At 40.0% G+C, this 13,165-nt stretch overlaps 1 protein-coding gene across 1 annotated transcript in view; it reads right to left on the reverse strand.

Annotated features, from left to right (window-relative positions):
- Positions 1 to 13,165, reverse strand: part of LOC126175025 (dnaJ homolog subfamily C member 16) — a 163,180-nt gene that overhangs the window by 93,032 nt on the left and 56,983 nt on the right. Inside the window, exon 6 of the mRNA XM_049921526.1 lies at positions 9,449 to 9,650. Within this exon, the coding sequence (XP_049777483.1) occupies positions 9,449 to 9,650 (202 nt within the window). The remainder of the gene's footprint in view (positions 1 to 9,448; positions 9,651 to 13,165) is intronic.

Below are 13,165 nucleotides of genomic sequence, written 5' to 3' on the forward strand. Positions count from 1 at the left end.
ATCCAAAAAACTGCCTGCGGCTTAGAATCGAGTGCAAAGTAAGCGGAAGTTCTGAAAAATGTTGGTAGGTGCCGCCACAACTAACTTCTGCCATTGAATATATGTAGCGATTCACAGGCATGCTTTTCAGGCACAAAGATAAATACTGGCGCCAAAACCTCTGCGTCAGTGGAAAAAAAAAAAAAAAAAAAAAAAAACTGTGGAAGACGAGATTTTCTCTCCGCCTCGAGTTTCGGCCACTGCATTTTCATACATTATCCAACGAAGTAAATACAAATTCCGTATTGTTCATCTTCGAATGTAGCAACATTTCAATGTACTGTACTACGAAAATCCGACTGGCAAGACTGTTTGGGATGTTTGTCAATATGGCCAACTCTACGTTCTGAATTTTTTCTACCTATGATAAGAGATGGTTGCTAATAGGAACTTTTATGAATTGTGAATCACATGCAGTATTCTCTTCACCATAAGAATAATAAGTATATAAACATTTTGCCATGTATTGTTTCGTGTTTGCTGCTATCTCATTTAAATCCTGTCTGCTTAATAAACTACGAAACTAAAGTGAGACAACAGCAAACGCGGAAGAATATACGTATCATGTTTATATTCGTATTATTCTTATGCCTAATAGTGATACAGTCAGAAATGAAGCATGGCAATTGACTAGATTTTTAAATCTAAGATGACTCCAATTTCTGTGCAGAATGTTATGTACTAAAGAGGTGTCTGCAAAGGTTTTCAAACGAAGAAAAATTTTCGCTAAACTCTCGTTCAGAACATCTTCTATCATACGCATTCTATTATTTGGTTCTTGTTGATCATCGTCAAAGAAAGCAGCAGTGTTAACACCTATAATAAAGAGAACGGCACTTATCAGATCAAAGAAAAATAAGCAATAAATCCAAACCAGACGAAGCACGTGAAAAACGAAGGGTACCCATATAAATACGGACGGAGTGCCTGACGCATAGCAATGGCTACCTGGTAAAGCTTAACTGCTAAGCTTACTACGCGAACCAAACTACTGTAGCTGTATCGTCATTCATTCGACCTAAATTGTGTCTCATATTGCAATGGGCCAACTTTGTTTCGATTTGGAGGTGCGGCCTAAAACTTTACTCTCCCCTTGAATTTCGAGTATCAAATTTCAGGTGCAGCTTAGATTCGGGAAAATTTTTTTTCCTTGATTTTGAATCTCATTTTTCAGGTGCGGCTTAGATTCGAGTGCGGCTTAGATTCGAGTAAATACGGTAGATAGGACGTAAAACAATTGTGAGTATGCACACAACATGTACATGTGTGCACATCATGGTAGAGGTGGGGCAACGGTAGTTGTGTGTGTTTGATTAACTGTGGCCGCCACACAGTTTGGGCGGTGCAGTTCAACAGCTGAAAACTACTTACAAGTGGAACTCCTAAGCTATAGTAGCGAGACTGCAAACACTTGTATGACCAATGACTCAATAAATCATTTGTTTCTTTTTACTAGAGCACTGAATAAGAAAATCAGTATGTAAACAACTGAGACAGCCACTTTCAATTGACGAACCATACAGTTCAGAAGGAATGAGCAAACCACTCCTTTGAAACAAAGGGCTGTTTCTGGCCAAAACAGAGAACAATAATGTGGTTCTGCACAGATCCCAAGTTATAATGTGCAAGCTCTATCAGCATGATCTCTAATACCATAAAATTTGAGCCTCTGTAAGAGAATATTGTGAATTGCTCTATCAAATGCTTTTTGACAAGTTACAAAAATGATCAGTTGGCCATATTTTGCATTTTAAATTTTGCACAATCCAATTCATGTTTTGAAAAACAGCATGTTCAGTGGAGAGGTAAGTGGTGAGAATGGTCAGTAATTGGTAATATACCTGTCTTACTACCTTTCATATAAAGAGATTTGGCAAAAGTATCTTTCAGTCTGGAAAATCCCTTGTAATAGTGATGTATTGCAAATGTCACTAATACACTGCATATATGTGAAGAACAGAATTTTATTACTTTACGCAAGACATTATCATCAATTACTTGAGTTTCTGCTTATGAGGGAGTTTATTACATTCTTAATTTCTTGACAGACACGGACAATTGCAGTTTGCCTGTATGTTACTTCTTGCATTTACTCTATTGCCTTATTTCTGGAACTATCCACGACAATCTGCTGAGTTACCTCAAGGAAGTGATTATTAAATACGTTGGCTATCTGGTTGCTATCATTTATTATTTGGCTGTTATATGTAACATTTGTTAAATGATTTCCTGGTCTCTCTTTTAACTTTCACCTACGTCAATTTAATTTTATAATCTGAATTACTAATTTCCGATGTTATACTGAAACCCACCTGTCTAATCTTCAATCATAGGAAACCTCGTTGTCTTTGTTTGGCATCTGAAAAATGGTTCAAATGGCTCTGAGCACTATGGGACTTAACTAAGGTCATCAGTCCCCTAGAACTTAGAACTACTTAAACCTAACTAACCTAAGGACATCACACACATCCATGCCCGAGGCAGGATTCGAACCTGCGACTGTAGCGGCTGCGCGGTTCCAGGCTGTAGCGCCTTTAACCGCTTGGCCACCACGGCCGGCTGGCATCTGAAATCTAACATTCACACAAAATAAGAGGAGCCTGCACTGAAGTACTTTGGAAAATAATTATTTCACAAATTATAGAACATCTGTATGAATGCAGAATTCCAAAACATAGGAAGATAATGTGAAAAGTTCTCTGATCAGCACAGGGGCGGTGTTCACATAAATGAAATTTTGTTTATATTATGTTGGTACATTTGTGAAATAATGAGTCTGGAATGCTGTGTCATCATAATATTCTATCTTTAAGAAGGTTTACTGCCAAGAGTTTGTTCTTCAGTTTTTTGACATAAGAAATGAGTGCCTGAATTATTCTCTCTTGAATGTAGTATACATGAAGGACACCAAAAACTGCAACAACTGCACTATCAGCAAGGAAGGAAGATGAAAGTTTAACATTGCATTAATGACAAGATAATTAAGGATGGAATAGAAGGTTGGATAGGAGAGGATAAGAAATGATATCTTCATTCTCTTTTCAAAACAATCACACAAGCTGCACTATCATTTGTATAGATTAGATTTCTTGGCAGAAAAGGAGGCAGGAAGATTAAGATTTCACAGCTTACAGCTTGTTGATGATGAGAGCACTAGAAGAGGATGATTTGTTGAACACTAAATGGGGGGGGGGGGGGGGGTTGAACTCCAATTTTTCTAGTATACTGTAGCATTTACAAGACAGGTGTTGACAGATCTGAGCAAAAGAAACAACTGAATTGGGGAAACATTTTCTCATCAGTACTGCAAACACTGTTATCCCGCTACTTATTTTTATCCTGTTTTGGGAAACCAGGAACCAAAGCGACAGAAAAACTGGAAGTCTTCTCATAGAGTTAGATGACAGTTTTGTATGGACGGCAACAAATATAATAAACAGTAACTATGAGACCAGTACTAATCGACTACATGAAAGTCTCATATGTTCAGTGTCATTGTAGCAGTCAATTTGGAGTATTGTCCTGAGGACTAATGAGTGTTTACTGTTATGGATCCAAGTGAAGCTTTTAGACCAGGGAACTTGGCTGCTGAGTCCTCAGCCATCCTTACAGGGAGGAGACCTGTAAAGTCACCCTGGATAAAGAATGTGTGCACTGTAATAGAAAATGGCAACTTGGGTGACAGAATAAATGTGGCAAACACTTTCTTAAGGACAAGAAAAACTCTTGAGATCCCAGACAAAATCCTACAAACTGAGAAACAATTTATAAAAACTGGTAGATTATCACATACAGACAATGACTATCTTATTTGACAACAAATAAAACAGTCACAGCAAATTCCCAGAACTCAAATCTCTCATAGAACGGTGACACATACAAATGACATAAAGAATTGAGAATATTGTGAAATTCATAGCACAAAGCATTCAACTCTATAACCACAAATGTAACATATATTGGAAAAATACATTAGATGCTCAAGGAGGCAAATTATTTACAGCCACAAGTCGAAACATTAAGTCCAGCAAAGTTCAAAATGCATACAAGTGAGAGTAACTGGAATCGGTGGATTTAGATTAATAACTGGAGGTATGGTTGGCCTGCTAGATGGCGCTGCCATAGGTCAAACGGATATCAACTGCATTTTTTAAAATAGGAACCCCCATTTTTTATTACATATTCGTGTAGTACATAAAGAAATACGAATGTTTTAGTTGGGCCACTTTTTTTCGCTTTGTGATAGATGGTGCTGTAATAGACACAAACACATGGGTCACAATTTTAGACAAACAGCTGGTAACAGGTAGGTTTTTTAAATTAAAATACAGAACATAGGTACATTTGAACATTTTATTGTGGTTGTTCCAATGTGATACATGTACCTTCGTGAACTTATCATTTCTGAGAACGCATGCTATTACAGCATGATTACCTGTAAATACAACATTAATGCAATAAATGCTCAAATTGATGTCCATCAACCTCAATGCATTTGGCAATACGTGTAATGACATTCCTCTCAACAGCGAATAGTTCGCCTTCCGTAATGTTCGCCCATGCATTGACAATGGGCTGACACATGTTGCCAGGCGTTGTCGGTGGATCACGATAGCAAATATCCTTCAACTTTCTCCACAGAAAGAAATCCGGGGACGTCAGATCCGGTGAATGTGCTTCTACAACCAATCCACCTGTCATGAAATACGATATTCAATATCGTTTCAACCGCACGCAAGCTATGTGCCGGACATCCACCATGTTGGAAGTACCTCGCCATTCTGTCATGCTGTGAAACATCTTGTAGTAACATCGGTAGAATATTACGTAGGAAATCAGCATACATTGCACCATTTAGACTGCCATCGATAAAATGGGGGCCAATTATCCTTCCTCCCATAATGCCGCACCATACATTAACCCACCAAAGTTGCTGTTGTTTCACTTGTCGCAGCTATCGTGGATTTTCCATTGCCCAATAGTGCATATTATGCCGGTTTATGTTACCGTTGTTGGTGAATGATGCTTCATCGCTAAATAGAACGCATGCAAAAAATCTGTCATCGTCCCGCAATTTCTCTTATGCCCAGTGGCAGAACTGTACACGACATACAAAGTTGTCACCATGGAATTCCTGGTGCATAGAAATATGGTACACGTGCAGTTGATGTTGATGTAGCATTCTGAACACTGACGTTTTTGAGATTCCCGATTCTCGCACAATTTGTCTGCTACTGATGTGCGGATTAGCCGTGACAGCAGCTAAAACACCTTTGTTGCAGGTCGTGGTTGACATTTCAAATGTGGCTGAACACTTCCTGTTTCCTTAAATAACGTAACTATCTGGCGAACGGTCCGGACACTTGGATGATGTCGTCCAAGATACTGAGCAGCATTCATAGCACATTCCCGTTGGACAATGTGATCACAATAGCCATACATCAACACAATATCGACCTTTTCCGCAATTGGTAAAAGGTCCATTTTAACACGGGTAACGTATCACGAAGCAAATACCGTCCTCACTGGCGGAATGTTACATATCACGAAGCAAATACCGTCCTCACTGGCGGAATGTTACGTGATACCATGTACTTATACGTTTGTGACTATTACAGTGCCATCTATCACAAAGCGAAAAAAGTTGCCCAACTAAAACATTCATATTTCTTTACATACTACATGAATATGTAATAAAAAAAAAAAAAAAAAAAAAAAAAAAAAAAAAAAAAAAAAAAAACAGTTGATATCTGTTTGACCTATGGCAGCACCATCTAGCGGGCCAACCATAGTGCCATCTGGTTTCCCCCTTCAAGCTAGATGAGTTTCGTTATTTGTAGTTTTTTCGTTTGATGCTTATTTCGTGAGATATTTGGCCCGGTCAGTATCAATGGACCACCTGTATGACAAACACTATTACAACGCAATACTGAATTCATTATTGCATGACTGGCTCCAACCACTACTCTGACAGCCTATGAACAGATCCGATATCTTCAACAATTTCATCAAAGACACAGAGATTTGGGATTAATGTGCTGTTACAGAGATGATAGCCACCAAAGTTTATTATGAGCAGAGAATTATTGTTTGGCAGATCTGTTATCTAATAATGTGCACTTAGCAAATCCTGTTGGGTATATTTAGAGAAACAATATTTGAGAAAGAGTGTGTCACAATTGTGTAGTTTTAAATGAATTCACAGGTAACATATGTCATGGGACACCACCTCATATCATGTCGGACCTCCTTTCCCCAGGACAGTACAGCAACTTGACGTGGTAAGCACTGAAAAAGTCATAGGAAGTAACCTGCATAAATATTGAGCCATGCTGTCTACAGCTGTCAATTACGAAAGTGTTGCTAGTGTGGGGTTTTGTACATGAACTGACCTCTTGCTTATGTTCCATAAATGTTAAATGGGAATCATGTCGGGTGATCTAGATGGCCAGATCATTCGCCTAAAATGTCCAGAATGTCCTTCAAACTAATTGCAAGCAACTGTGACCTGGCACGCTGTCATCCACACAAATTCCATCATTGTTTGGGACCATGAAGTCCATGAATGGCTGCAAATATTCTCGAAGTACCCGAACATAACAATTACCAGTCAATGATTGGTTCAGTTGGACCAGAGGGCCCAGTCCATTTTGAGTAAACGCAGCCCACACCATTAATAAGTTTGCACAATGCCTTGTTGACAATGTGGGTCCATGGCTTTGTAGGGTCTGCACCACACTTGAAACCTACCATCAGCTCTTTAAAAACTGAAATCAGGACTCATGTGACCAGGCCACAGTTTTCCGGAGTCCAATTGATAGGCCCACAAGCACAGGAGAGGCACTGCAGGCAATATCATGCTGTTAGCAAAGGCACTCGCATCTGTCGTCTGCTGCCGACAAATCTTGCCATGTTGTCCTATAGATATGTTCATCATACATCCCACACTGATTTGCTTGTCTGTTAGCACTGACCACTTTACGCACACACCACTGTTCTTGGTCATTACATGAAGGCCACTGTCCATTACATTATCCATGGTGAGAGGTAATGCCTGAAATTTATTATTCTTTGCACACTCTTGACACTGCGGATCTTGGAGTATTAGATTCCCTAACGATTCCTGAAATGGTCACTACCATGGCAATAATCACATTGGAACCTTTTCACACGAAACATCTGAGTACAAGTGACAGAGTAGCCAATGCACCTTTTACACCTCATCTACATGATACTACTGCCATCTGTATGTGGGAAAATCACTATCCCATGACTTTTGTCACCTCAGCATATATCACCAGTAGGGACAATAGAAAACAGAGCCACAGAATTAATAATATTTCTAATTATAGCTTATGCAAATGGTACAGAACAGAAAGTCGCTAATATCTGTCAATGTACTCCCCGCCATGCACTGTACATCAGCTTGCAGTGTACATATGTAGACAGACGTGTAGACAAGATACAGTCGTTCACAAAGAAAGCAAATCTAACAAGTTTTTTTAATACTGTGTACAGAATATATACACACATAAAAAAAGTTTTGCATCACCTCGGTTCCTAGAACTCCTGAAGACAGACGTTGACTGTGGATATTGTATCACAGACACAGTCCCTTTGACTGACCAGATACGTCACTAAACAAGCCGAAAGATGTAAACAAGCATGCAGGAGCAGCACCTGTTAAATGGAGGGGGTCTGACAGCCGATCAGTTCCAGTCATTCCACCAGGAAAGAGGTACATGGCTCATGTTGTCTGCAGTTCAATCATGCCTAGACGGTCAATACCGCAGTTCGATCGTGTCCGCATTGTTACTTTGTGCCAGAAAGGGCTCCCAGGTGTCTCGGAGTGAACCAAAGGGATGTTGTTCAGACATGGAGGAGATATAGAGAGACAGGAACTGTTGACGACATGCCTCGCTCAGGCTGCCCAAGGTCTACTACTGCGGTGGATGACCGCTACCTATGGATTATGGCTCGGAGGAACCCTGACAGCAACACGAACATGTTGAATAATGCTTTTCGTGCAACCACAGGACGTTGTTTTACGACACAAACTGTGCGCAATAGGTTGCATGATGCGCAACTTCACTCCCAACATCCATGGCGAGGTCCATCTTTGCAACCACGACACCATACAGCGCATCACAGATGGGCCCAACAACATGCCAAATAGACCGCTACAGATTGGCGCCACATTCTCTTCACCGATGAGTATCGCATATGCCTTCAACCAGACAGTCGTCCGAGACGTGTTTGAAGGCGACCCGGTCAGGTTGAACGCCTTAGACATGCTGTCCTGTGTGTGCAGCAAGGTGGAGGTTCCCTGCTGTTTTAGGGTGGCATTATGTGTGGCCGATGTACACCGTTGGTGGTCATGAAAGGCGCCATAACGGCAGTACAATACACATATTGGCAAGGCATTTGTCTTCATGGACAATAATTTGCGTCGCATGATGCACATCTTGCGAATGACTCCCTTCAGGATAACGGCATCGCTCGATTAGAGTGCCCAGCATGTTCTCCAGACATGAACCCTATCAAACATGCCTGGAATAGATTGAAAAGCGCTGTTTATGGATGACGTGATCCATCAACCACTCTGAGGGATCTATGCCAAATCGCTGTTGAGGAGTGGAACAATCTACACCAACAGTGCCTTGATGAAATTGTGGATAATATGCCCACGGCGAATAAGGCATGCATCAATGAAAAGGATGTGCTACTGGGTATTAGAGATACCGGTGTGTGCAGCAATCTGGACCACGATCTTTGAAGGTCTCCCTGTATGGTGGTACAACATGCAATGTGTGGTTTCTATGAGCAATAAAAAGGGCGGAAATGATGTTTATGTTGATCTCTATTCCAATTTTCTGTACAGGTTCCGGAACTCTCAGAACCGAGGTGATATAAAACCTTTTTTTATGTTTGTTGTACAGAATTAAACAAAATAATCCACCAGGAAAAAGTTTTGCTGACAGTGGTCTGACTGCACTGTAGCACTTTGTATGCCTGATTGTTCTAACACAACATTTAAAATTTTTATTTATGAATTCGTTCAAGATTAGAACACTGAATGTTTTAAGTGTCATTTTTTCATGCAGGCTGATAAAATATTGATATTTATATCCATCTACAAACAGATGTTTAGACCTTTATTTTCTGTAATAAAGAGCGTACTTATTAACTCTCATTCCTGATACCTAAACATTCCAAAACTTCTTTAAAACGCTATTCCAGCAATCCTTACATAGTTTTGCAAGACCAGTCTCCAAAATGTTAACCCCACATAAAGTCACTGTAAATGCATATAAAACAGTAAACTGTATAAGAATTCTTATCTTTTTCAAATCAAGACATCAGAATGATTACAGTAATGTTAAAAAGAAATCTAGGATTGGCATCTGACCTGTGAAGACAATCTGGGAAGCATTAGATATTTGTTACTATTAATAATATCCTGCATTGTTTTTATTGGCATGTCTGACATGCTCAGACTTGCAACTGGACGATCAATATTTTCATTGAAAAGCAATAGAGTATCAATATCACTAGGAACTTTGTACTTCTTTTGAACAGATCCAGTGGCAGGAGAATTCAGCTGCACAAACCTGAAAAGAGAAAAAAAGATTAACAACAATATGTTAATAGTTATTAAGATGCTGCCAAATACAAGAAATTGAATTTGCTACTTTGATAAATATACATTGTCCAGTCACATTAATATGATCATCTGTCAAAACCTGAATGACCACCTTTTGCAGTTTGAGACATGCAGGAAGGCAGTCACAGTTCTGAGATGGATTGAGAGGGATATGGCACCATGCTGGCTCCAGTGCTATGGCCAGCTGCATTACATTCCTCAGTTGAGGACCAATGGTGCAAAGAGCTCAAGTGAGGTAGTTCCACAGATTCTCAACTGGGTTTAAATCTGGGTAGTTTGGTGGCCAAGGGTGTATAGTACTCGCCCTGGTGCTCTTTGAACCACACATATACACTGCAAGCTGCGTGACATGTTGCACTGTCCTGCTAGTAGATCCCACTGAGCCGAGGGAAAACAAATAAAATTGTTGGTTTACTGCCCGGTTTTCAGGGACAAATTCAGAGTGTACGATCCCTTTGATGTAAAAAAAAAAAAAAAAATAAAAAAAATAAAAAAAAAAAAACAGATCAACATCATTTTCACATTCAATTTCACTTGTTGAGCTTGTTTTGGTCGAGGTGAGCCAGGTGACTTCCATTGTGATGACTGTTGTTTACTTTCTGGATTGTACCCGTAGCACTGTGACTCACCACCTGTAATGATTTTGTTGGAAAAAAATGTGGATCATCTTTGAACGCATGCTTCACTTCAAGACAGGCTTGAACGCGAAGTAAGAAGCTTTGGCATGAATTTTGCTACCACTCTTCGCATCCCCAAATCGATTCTCATAATGCGCTGAATTAAGCTCGAGGACAACCTGGACAAGTTCTAGAGTTGCTAGATTGTCTTGCATCGATCTTCACTGATGAGATCACGGATTTTGTCGATGTTGTCTTTGCTTCGAGCAGTTGAAACTTGACCGGAATGGGGCTGATCTTCAACCAACATTTCTCCATTTTTAAAGTGAGAAAACCATTTGTACACTTGTGTTTTACTAAGAGCATGGTCTTTGTAGGCTGTCTGAATCATTGCAACAGTTTCTGCTGTGTTCTTGCCGAGCATGAAACAAAACTTCATTGCTGCATGTTGTCCGTAAGAACTAACCATTTCCTCGTGTCACGTCTGCACTGTATGCACACTCAAAGAACTGCCAAAGAAACTAGACTTCTCACTGTTGGGCAACACCGCGTGGCAGAATGACTCAGCAGAGCTCCTACTGCAAGCCTCTGGCGGCACAACCTGCTACAACAAGTACACGATGTACAGCATTATGATTCTGGTTACTTTTGGGTCCCCCCTTGTACTTTAGCCACGATGTAGGCGAACAGTTTACAAGCTTAGCTGTTTTGGAAATGCTACCACTTTTGGCCTGAAAGGCAATTATCAAGCCATTCTGGACATCTGCTAAATTGCTCATTTCTGCGTTACAACGAATGCACTGTTTTCCGCATCCCCCAACATGCTTTATATACACCCTCCACTGCTAGTGCTGCCACCTGCCGTCACTGAGTGGCTATTTCTTGTTGACATTGAACATAGGCAGTGGCCTCATTAATGTTACTGGACAGTCTATATATTTTAGATACCACTGTAATGAAGACGAAAATATCAATAAAGAATAAAAACTGAGTGACAACTGCTAAGACACATCAAGATTTCCACAACTCTAAATGTGCAGCAGTGATGCAATGAATTGTTATGGGTCCCTATCAACCTGGTTGTCTCAACAGTAAGGACAAGTGTTATCAAGTTCACTATCAGGACCGATCTTCTGGAATCGGTCCGTGTGTTGATCCAAGGAGACTTGAGAAGGATAAGAATTTAACATGTCTTCTGCAATGTTGACATTAGAAATTGAGCAGAAGCTCAATCCACCATATCAGCATTCACATACAGCGGTACAAGGAAACCACTGAAAACTTAAAATTTGGAGGAAATGATTGGGGCATATATCCAGAAATAAAAGTTGCACATTTCGCTCCATAAGTGACCAAAGTTTGAAAGCAAATAGCTACATGGCTAGAGGACAAATATAAGGATGTAGAGGCTTATCTCGCTAGGGGTAAGCTAGATACTGCCTACAGGAAAATTAAAGAGACCTCTGGAGAAAAGAGAAACACTTGTATGAATATCAAGAACTCAGATGGAAACTCAGTTCTAAGCAAAGAAGGGAAAGCAGAAAGGTGGAAGGAGTATATAGAGGGCCTATTCAAGGGTGATGTACTTGTGGACAATATTTTGGAAATGGAAGAGGATGTAGAACAACACGAAATGGGAGATATGATACTGCGTGAAGAGTTTGTCAGAGCACTGAAAGACCCGAGTCAAAACAAGGCCCCGGGAGTAGACAACATTCCATTTGAATTACTGACAGCCTTGGGAGAGCCAGTCCTGACAAAACTCTACCATCTGTTGAGCAAGATGTATGAGACAGGCGAAATACCCTCAGATTTCAAGAAGAATATAATAATTCCAGTCCCAAAGAAAGCAGGTATAGACAGATGTGAAAATTACCGAACTATCAATTTAGTAAGTCACAGCTGGAAAATACTAACGCGAATTCTTTACAGACAAATGGAAAAGTCGGTAGAAGCTGACCACGGGGAAGATCAGTTTGGATTCCAAAGAAATATTGGAACACGTGAGGCAATACTGACCCTACGACTTATCTTAGAAAATAGATTAAGGAAAGGCAAACCTTCGTTTCTAGCATTTGTAGACTTAGAGAAAGCTTTTGACAATGTTGAATAGAATACTCTCTTTCAAATTCTTAAGGTGGCAGGGCTAACATGCAGGGAGCGAAAGGCTATTTACAATTTGTACAGAAACCAGATGGCAGTTGTAAGAGTCGGTTATAAGAGTCAAGGGACATGAAAGGGAAGCAGTGGTTGGGAAGGGAGTGAGACAGGGTTGTAGCCTCTCCCTGATGTTATTCAATCTGTATATTGAACAAGCAGTAAAGGAAACAAAAGAAAAATTCAGAGTAGGTATTAAAATCCATGGAGAAGAAATAAAAACTTTGAGGTTCGATGATGACATTGTAATTCTGTCAGAGACAGCAAAGGACTGGGAAGAGCAGTTGAACGGAAAGGACAGTGTCTTGAAAAAGAGGATATAAGATGAACATCAACAAATGCAAAACAAGGATAATGGAATGTAGTCGAATTAAGTCAGGTGATGCTGAGGGAATTAGATTAGGAAATGAGACACTTAAAGTAGTAAAGGAGTTTTGCTATTTGGGGAGCAAAATAACTGATGATGATCGAAGTAGAGAGGATATAAAATGTAGACTGGCAATGGCAAGGAATGCGTTTCTAAAGAAGAGAAATTTGTTAACACCAAGTATAGATTTAAGTTAAGGAAGTCATTTCTGAAAGTATCTGTATGGAGTGTAGTCATGTATGGAAATGAAACATGGGCGAAAAATAGTTTGGACAAGAAGAGAAAAGAAGCTTTCGAAATGTGGTGCTACAGAAGAATGCT

Source organism: Schistocerca cancellata, chromosome 3, assembly GCF_023864275.1.
Source record: "Schistocerca cancellata isolate TAMUIC-IGC-003103 chromosome 3, iqSchCanc2.1, whole genome shotgun sequence".
Taxonomy (NCBI): Eukaryota; Metazoa; Arthropoda; class Insecta; order Orthoptera; family Acrididae; genus Schistocerca; species Schistocerca cancellata.